Source organism: Bombina bombina, chromosome 4 (genome assembly GCF_027579735.1).
Source record: "Bombina bombina isolate aBomBom1 chromosome 4, aBomBom1.pri, whole genome shotgun sequence".
Classification (NCBI taxonomy): Eukaryota; Metazoa; Chordata; class Amphibia; order Anura; family Bombinatoridae; genus Bombina; species Bombina bombina.
Window position 1 is genome coordinate 614,221,892 of NC_069502.1, and position 9,682 is coordinate 614,231,573.

The window sequence follows — 9,682 nt, forward strand, 5'->3', positions numbered from 1 at the left end:
TTACCAGCTAATTGGTTAGAATATTGCAGGATTACAATTATTTCAAATGGTTTGCATTACTGGGCACACGTTAAGATCAAGAGAGATGTAGCACGCAAGTAAAGATGTGAATAACTGCTGGAGAGAACAGATTCAGAGAAATTGTCTCTAATACAGTCATCACTCTCATTAATTACTGTTATTTTATGAAGGTTGTTTACTAAGATGTGGAGAGCTTTAAAGGGACAGTGTAGTTTCAAAGAGGATCCAGCACTCACTACTTTACTCCTAATACAGCAGCTGGGGTGCACTTCAAATCCGTTACAGAAACATCCATTCCAAGAAGGCACTCTTCGTTTTAAAATAAATTATTTATTGAATTAACGTTTTCAGCGTCTCCCCCTTCCTCAGATATATACCAGTATTGTGCAGTTAAACTGTAGCTACACTCCAATTTCACATATTAGAGACTACCAGATAGAAGCGTGTGTGCTATATCGGCTGAAACCTAACCACATAGAAGAGCTTATTCTGCAGTGTCTGAGTGCAAGCCATAATAATGTACCCCATTCTATATCTAGTTAAAGTTTATGGTATTACGTACCCATACTCCTAGATAAAGTAATGCATGTCCAAGTTGGTAGATCCACCTGGTCTCTCTCTGCAATAACACGCTACCTCTATCACCTCCGACTAACCTGTGGCTAGAAAGTTTTTACAGGCCAAATATACAGTAGCAGACTTATGGTACATTACTATTGATCATGTCTCTCCCCTTTACAATAAAGAATGTGTTTACTTTAAAACGGAGAGTGCCTTCTTGGAAAAAAATAAAGTGTGTATGTATATATATATATATATATATATATATATATATATATATATATATATATATATATATATATATATATATATATATATATATATATATATATATATATATATATATATATATATATATATATATATATATAAACACAAATTCAAACTACACAGGCCAAATTACACTTTGCTTAGTTTATAAAATTGCCCTCATATTTGCACTGATAATTAGATGTGTTTCAATATTTCTAAAGCAAAATACCATGATACAAAGTTCAAAAATATAGCCACGTGAAAACTCAACAGTGACCTCTATTGGTCTCTAATTTCATCAGCATTCTGTAATAAATCTAAAAGGGAAATTAATCGTGAAGGGCCAGATTACAAGTGGAGCAGTATATAATGCTGCTGCTCGCGTGCTAACTCAGAAGTAAGCTTTTTGCTTACGTTGGGTAGCACTCGTATTACAAGTTGATAGTAAACCATTTTTGCTCACGCGCTATCCTGATGCACGTAAAAAGTCGAACTTAGAACATTGTGCGCACGATGAGGTTATTCTATTATGTTCACCTTTAGAAGTCAATGGAACAAAAGTGGAAAAAACTTAACACCGTACTCGCACGCTAACCCGTCATGGAAATGTGAATATTTCACATTCCAATTATATAATGTGAATTACGTATGTACAAAAAGCTGATATTGGCACTACCAGAAAAATTAATTTTATACTTTTTTTTTTTTTTTTTTAACTCCTTTAGCTGTAAAATTTTTAATAAGTGTCACTGACATTTTTTATATATACATTATTCTTGATTAAAATATTTGTTTTAATTTTGACTACACTGTCTCTTTTAATGAATGGGCTTCATAGAAAGGCTGCCAGTGATCCACTCTGATAGTAAGATTTGAGGGTATGTGAGAGGGATGTCCAAAGAATATAGGAGAGTAATTGTGCCATTTTTTTTATCTAACGTCTCCTGCAAACATTCTGTATGTTCTATACAAAAACACATCTCATGCTTCAAATAAAAATGTTTTCCCCCCCCCCCTAACAAATGTCTTCATCTATACAGATTGTTCTATACTTCAGTCTTCTCAATTTTATTGGCTGATTATGAAATAGGAATGTTTTTCTTATATTGTGATTTAAATTTTTTCTCCTCATCATATAATTTTTTATTTTTTTTTAATAATAAAGAAAAAGTTGTCCAAAAATAAGGAGACACATCATCCAACATTTTACCCTAGAGCTGGAGATCTTCCCTTTGTAGCTGGAAAGGTTGGTGGAAACTTTTTTTTTTTTTTTCTTTTTACTTGCTTTTCAAGATTTGTGACTTGGGAATAATTTTCCGTTTCTTCAGTCTACAAGCTCGAGCCATTCTCTGAGTGCAAATGTGCAAACTGTACTGCATATGATGAAACATCAAAGCCAGCGAGTCAGCCCACGGCGCCCTGTGTCTGCAGTATGCAAAACCTATAGGATGCCAAAATCTAACTGGGGCAGAATTCCCACTGCAACCTCTAAAGCAACGGACAGTCTGTCTGACCTTTTGCTAGCCCTGCAAGATGAGCTGGAGCAAATGAGTTTGTAAGTAGAAGTATTCCAAGGGTATGGATAGGGAAGGTAATTATTTTTGGTATGCATAAACCCTTTGTTGCCAGAGGTTATTTAATTTTCATCCGGAGCAGGTCAGGTACGTTTGTTCATTTTGCTATACTTTTAATTAAGACACTGTTCCTGAGTACAAATCTTAGCATAAACGGAAAATCTTTTTCAGTGTCAATTTAGCTTACTCCTGATATATATATTTTTTAAAAGTGTATTTTTGTCTTTGGATAAATATATGGTACAAATTTCTGGGACTGTGGGTGCCTGTACTACTAGCCAGCTGGCGAAATAAGTGTTTGAGTACCCCCAAAAAGAATGTGCCACCCAATCCTTGATTGAATGTGGTCTCTGCAGGAAGGCAACATAGTAGCTTTCGCTTTGATGTGGTTGCTAGAAGAAACCTGCATTAGCTCCAGTCCATTTCTTGCCCATGCTCACTGGAGGAGTGGTGCTGCAAAAATCATGTGACAGTAGAACTTACATTTTGTAATGGTAGCTTCCTTATTTAACTAAAGGCAGTGGCTACACTGAAAAGTTAGCACAACTTTTTTATGCTTTAATTTGATTTAGCATATTTTTATGTACATTTCGTCATGTTCATGAATGCTTCTAAATAAACCATTACCAAATAAAATCTACAAACAAATCTAGTTTATTAGCCATTAATACGTGTATATTGCAGAAAGTCACATGAGTGATTATTTGCAAAGATTTTGTTAGAGATATGTATAGCAATCAATTTTTTAAATCTATAGGTAAAAGTTGAATTCATTTTATTTTGACATGTTGAATGGTAAATTACTATCCTCTTTGCATAATTATAATTTGGAGTAATAATTCTTATTGCATTATAGATATCATACATAATAAAATTATTTGATCTGCTTATAGTTGAGAGAAATTGTATGCAGTACCAATGCTTAAAGGGATACTAAACCCACATATTTTTTCTTTCATGATTCAGATAGAGCATGCGATTTTAAGCAACTTTCTAATTTACTCTTAGTATTTAATTTTCTACGTTCTTTTTCTATCTTTATTTGGAAAGTAATAATGTAAGCTTAGGAGCTGGGCCATTTTTGGTTCAGCACCTGGGTTATAGCCACCAATCAGCAAGCGCTATCCTTATATTTCTGCTCTTTCAAATAAACATACCAAGAGAACAAAGACAATTTGATAATAGGAGTAAATTAGAAAGTTGCTTAAAATTGCATGCTCTTTCTTATTTATGAAAGAAAAAATGTGGGTTTAGTGTCCTTTAACCTTAAAGGATTCCAAAACTTTAGTATTTTTTCCACCAACTGACCATCAATATCATAAGTAACATGTTTACATATCCTCCTCACATACCTATTTGTTCTCTGAAACAAAGTTTCTAAACATGAGAAAAATACATTTTTATTTTCGGCAATTACGTCATATCAGCCAATCCTCAAATATGGGAGGCGCATGATACAACAAACGTACCAATAGTAATTACAATAATTGCATCTCGTTAACTTGCGATGTTGTCACCATGCGCATATGTTTTTGTCTACCCGCGCATGCGCATATCCGTTCACGGACACCACATTTAGCCATACAATGGTATGGGAATAACGCATGCGCATAGAAATCGTGCATGCACATAGTGGCGAAAGTCCGCCATGTTGATAACTGGGCTTATCAGTCTCGATTGGAGGATTAAACGTTATTGCCGGTGATGGGTTCGGAATGAAATAACATTTCGGATGAAGATTTCTCATAAAGGGTAAAAATAAGAAGTGCAATGATAATTACAAAAAGGTTGTATTTATATTGATCTGGCTATTTTAGGTCACTTTTTTATGGGTTTTGTGTCCCTTTATATATCCAATTATAGCAGCATTTGTTCTGATAAGGTAAAGGTATCCATTTGGATCAAATATTTTAGATTATTTTATAGCTTTTTATAGACCCGGTCAAAATTAGAGACCCTCTAACATGCTTCAAGGATACCCTGGGCATTGCAAAGTTACTCTGCCACAGAGAGAGACTTTTTTATTTATTTCTTTTGGCCCTTTATTAGATCCACATTGACTTGAAGAACCCCTTTTCCTGAAGGTGGTGGGGAAAAAACAGGCCCCGTCCACATAAACCCAAATATAAGCGAATCCCTAACAAACTTCCCCAGTACTAGTTTTCTGTCCAGGTTTGTACAAGAATCTGGCTCCTTCCCTTACCGGATTATTTGAGCTGTGCAGGTGAAGCTTCTTTGCATAGAGATCCTGCTTCTGCTATGTGCTTGAAGTCCTTTTATCTGCTGTTTGCAGTTTGTATTTGGCACATTTTCTTGCACAGGAGCGCTGTTGGTTGTGTGACTCTGTGAGGTCAGTATGTGAGTTGCACGTTGGTGACATAGCCATGTCTATGTACGTCACCATCTTGGTTGCGGCTTTATTTCATGAGGAAGCGTTTGTATAGCATTCGTATTACTCATTCCGTTTTTGGATTTCTGAACTGCGGTTATGAAGCATTCCTCCTCCTCTTTCCGGCCTATAAAGGAGAAAGAAAGAAAAGGATAAAGAGAAATCTTTCCCTAAGCCTGTTCTAGCTCCGTTACCTACTTCTGCCTCCTTTTTTAAAGGATATCTGGTGACTACTATATATAGTTTGTGCTTTGCAGGCTAACGACTCTGTTTCTGTGAGTTGTCAGGCTGCAGACTAGAAGAATCTGCATACCTTTGTGTATTATTACAAGTTGGACATTCTTCAGTTTTCCTCTGTCCCCTTGTTTCTCGATAGAACTTTTACACTTTTGCTGCATATATTTTGTAATTCTGTATTTTTTCCCATCCATTGTTTACTGCTTTGTAGTCTCTTCAAGCCAATGAGGATCCAATTAAGGGGCCAAGATAACAAGAAATTATCAACAGATAAAACTGCAATTTCTATTTCTTGGTCCGCTTATAATTGGATCCCCATTGACCTTTCCCTTTTTTTGTAGCATTTGGATTTATCCTTTGTCCATACCATTGGACATCAAACTTGTAATAAGGAAGGGTTTGCTTATATTTGGGTTTATGTTGGCGGGGCCTGTTTCTGCCCCACCCTCTTCAGAGAAGGGAGTTCTTCAAGTCAATGAGGAGCCAATGGGATCCAAAGTGAGCGAAAATATAAAAATTGCAGTTTTTTTCTGCCAATAATTTCTTTTCTTCTCTATCCATTCTGAAACATTAGAAAATTGTACCCTACCCTATATACTATCATATATTTCATCCTGTTTAAAAATGTACAAATTATGGTTAGAGAGATGGTATTAAATCCAAGTGCAGCTACTTACATGGCATAATTATGTACTTTGGACTTGTTTTATGCCAAGCCAGGGTCTAAGTCTCACGTAAATAAATTGTTCACATATCTAGGGACATCCTTTGCCAACAAGGAATACATGGACTTGTATGAAGATTTACAGTCTGAGGTCATGGACTATGCATTTCCTTGTTTTTGATATGCAAATATTATTATACCTACAATTACATACAGTTAGAACTATTTGCTACTTAGAGTAAGATGGTTTCTATGACACATTTAGTAGTGTATATACTATACCCTTTTCAGCATTCTCCTGATATACAGTGAGTAAAGCTAATAAGCCATGGCAGTTATCGGGTTTTATACAATTTCTTATATGAGCCGAAGTAAACAGCAGTTTTCCTTTTATGCTGTGGCTTCTCTACAGTAAGATGTTAGCTGTGATATGTTAACCGGCCTGCTTTTCAATAGTAGGAGCCTGATATTTTTAAGCATGCTTTAAGGCATAAGGTTACAGAATTCTATTCATTGCATGTGCTTCTGTACCTATCTGTTCTGCTTTTGAAATTACCTACTTTTAGTTTGTTGCAGACTATATATTTTTTACAGGTACAAATCCTCCAAATCTGGGATTCCAAACTTATTCTGAAATCCAAACTTTTTAATTAATTTTTTTTTTTTTAAAAACTATTACCTTTCTGATTACAGTACTGTACTATTTATACAAAAGTATTAATATAAAACTACCTTTATAGGACCAGTAAATACAGTAGATTTGCATAATCAACAAATACACACTAAAATGACAATGCACTAGCACTTAGTCTGAACTGCAAATTAGTTGTAGAATTTTTTTTCTGACAAATTTCAGTTATGTCTATTTCCACTCCTGTATCATGTGACAGCCATCAGCCAATCACAAATGTATATTCTGTGGATACTTGCACATGCTCAGCAGGAACTGGTGACTCAAAGTACAAAAATAAAGACTGTGCACATTGTGTTCATGAAAATAAATTGGAAAGTTGTTTAAATGGCATGCTCTATCTGAATCGGTTAATTTTGACTTGAGTGTCCCTTTTTAAGATTACATATATAAGCTGAATTATGACATGAAAATATTGCCTACATGACAAGATATTTGTTGTTTACACTTGGTTGTATCCCCTCTCCAATCTGTCCTATTTTAAAGATTCAGAAATCCCAACTTTTTCTAGTCACAAGCAGTTTGGCTAAAGGGTTTTCCATCTGTATTATATAGATAATATCTTGTTTTGCAATTATAATATAAGGCTTCTATAAATAGTGCATTACCTTTTTAAACTTTTTGTTCTGAACTAACTGAATATTTTGCTTTTCTCCGTATGCATCATAGTGAGGTGAGGACACATGAAAAAGGTCTATAATTATAATTCCCTATGTACTAGTTGATTGCAAGTTGGCCTATATAAGTTACTTTTTCCTTGTGGATTCATGTTCTTTCTCTTGGGTATAAAAGTGGTCTGTACTATGTTTGTATAGACTTTTCCTTGTACCCTGAGCTTTAAGTGTGCTATAGGGTCCACAAGTGGCCCTGTATAGTTTCAGTAAGATTTTTATTATAATTGGGCATTTTGCATTGTAAGCTTCTCTGGATGGGAAAATTTGTGCAGTAAGTTTACCTCCTATCTGTTATAACTATCACATTGAAACTGATTTGTGTATATAAAATATTGCTTAGTAGAACGTTTCTCTTTGAAAACTTGTTCACAAGTTATTTTGTTAGACATTAAACACTAAATACATTTTATAAAAATAGGATTGATGTTATTTTCCACCTCCTGCTTATCATGGTTGCCTCCAAGATGAAATGTACCTTTTATTGCATTCCATTGCTGAAGTCTCTGCATATGTGCAGCAACTCTCCTTCAGATACCTGCAGTGTAATCCAAGTTCAACATGGCAGTACCCATAAATAGATGGAGGTGTGTGAAATATATTTAGTGTCTAATGTTCCTTTTAAAAGCTGTGGTGAAAGTCCACAATTCATTATGCACTAACCACTTGGAGGAGGCAAAGATTCCCAAACCTTCAAGAATACTTCATCCTTCCCACCTCACTGGTAGCTGTCTAAATCCTTTTGCCTTTCAGAGGTGGGTGAAGACATGAGGTGCTCCTGAATATATGTGAGAAGGTTTCTTAGACAGATGTGAGGCCCATTTTCTCCCTCAGAGAACTGCTGTTGAGTGTCGGAGGGATGGGCAGTGACAGTTACTCACAGTGCAAAGTTAGTCACAAGCCTACCACAGGTGTCGCAGGAGAAAACGGTCTTTTAACCTCCTCCTGTCGGATCGTATATATACACCTGCTTTATATACTCTGCTGTAATATGCTCAGTACTGGATGGGCTAACCACTGGATACAGTAGCTATTTAAAGCTGGGCCCAGGTACTTCACAAGGATAAGCAGTGGTCTGGGTGCTTGACAGGTAAGTATGCACTCACGTAGCCCACAGACTATCAGCAGGTTCATTTAGTAATGCTACATCATAGCCAGGGGACTTAAATATAGCAGATTATGTATTGCCTATGGTTACCTTTATTGTGTAAGCTTCTTAAAGGGATAGTAAACCCAAATATTTTCTTTCATGATTCGGATAAAGCATGCAACTTTCTAATTTGCTCCTATTATCAATTTTTCTTCGATCTCTTGGTATCTTTATTTGAAAAAGCAGGAATGAAAGCTTTGGAGCCGTCCTATTTTTTTGTTCAGCACCCTGGATAGGGCTTGCTGATTGGTGGCTACATTTAGCCATCCAATAAGCAAGCCAGGTTCTTAACCTAAAATGGGCTGGCTCCAAAGCTTTTATTCCTGCTTTTTCAAATAAAGATACCAAAAGAACAAAGAAACTGTGATAATAGGAGTAAATTAGAAAGTTGCTTAAAATTGCATGCTCTATCCGAATCGTGTGAGAGAAAATGTGGGTTTAGTATCCCTTTAAATAGAGATCCTTGTTATGTTTCTTAGCTCTTGCTCCCCATTTAATTTTCCTATGGCTTTAATAATTACTAGTACCTGAATACTACTGATTACTGTTTTTTCCCCTGTACCAATTTATCTGTTATTCACTGTGTCATTGTTCCTGTTAATATATGAAGCTTTCTAGATCTGTCCCTATTTCTAGAAATTTTTTAGCGGGTAGATCTTCTGATCAAATGTTTAAAGACGTTTCCTGTAAAACGTATCTTAACGCCACCAGCACTATTGTACAGTTCTTGTATGGTTTTCCTCATGCATTCAGTACAAGGGAGCGCTTAATATTTTGCTCCTGGATTTGTCATCTTATTTAACTAGTACTTCTGAATCTCTTAGGATCAGAACAGCTAAACCGTTACTTGCAGACTCAAATATTAACTCCTCAAGTCATCTGAGGGAGAATTTTTTTTTTCTGATCAAGGCCTCCCAGGGGAGGGTTTCTCCTGTCCCATGTTCCAAAGAATCCGGTTAAGGCTAAAACCTTTTGTCAGTGTTTGGGAATTGGAACTGGAAATATAACACCTATAAGTTCTGAGTTGTGTTTTTTTTTTGTTGTTTTTTTTTATTCCTCCAATTTGTTCATAGTTCCCAAGACGGAAGGAGCTTTCAGGCCCATTTTTTATTTGAAAACCCTAAACACATTTTTAAGGTTTTCTTACAATCAAAGTAGAAACAGTTCAAACAATTCTTCCTATTGTCCAACAACGAAAATGTATGTCTACAATAGATTTGAAGGATACTTACCTTCATATTTCTATTCACAAAGTTCATTATCTGTTTCTTCACATTTATGTACAACCATTTTCAATATGTGGCTCTACCTTCTAATATGGCTATGGCTCCCAGAATTTTTACAAGGATCCTGGGCTTGCTACTATCTGTAATTTGAGCTCCAAGTATTTTAATAGCTCCATACTGGAAGAATATCTTTACCTTTTTAGCATCTTACACCACTTATTACTACTTCGCCACCATGGTTGGAAG

General features: G+C 35.5%; 1 protein-coding gene across 1 annotated transcript in view; it reads left to right on the plus strand.

The window, feature by feature from the left end:
* The window catches only part of CEP57L1 (centrosomal protein 57 like 1), a 56,257-nt gene that overhangs the window by 20,434 nt on the left and 26,141 nt on the right, over positions 1 to 9,682 (plus strand). Inside the window, exons 8-9 of the mRNA XM_053710623.1 lie at positions 2,000 to 2,080; positions 2,163 to 2,389. Coding sequence (XP_053566598.1) covers positions 2,000 to 2,080; positions 2,163 to 2,389 — 308 coding nt within the window. The remainder of the gene's footprint in view (positions 1 to 1,999; positions 2,081 to 2,162; positions 2,390 to 9,682) is intronic.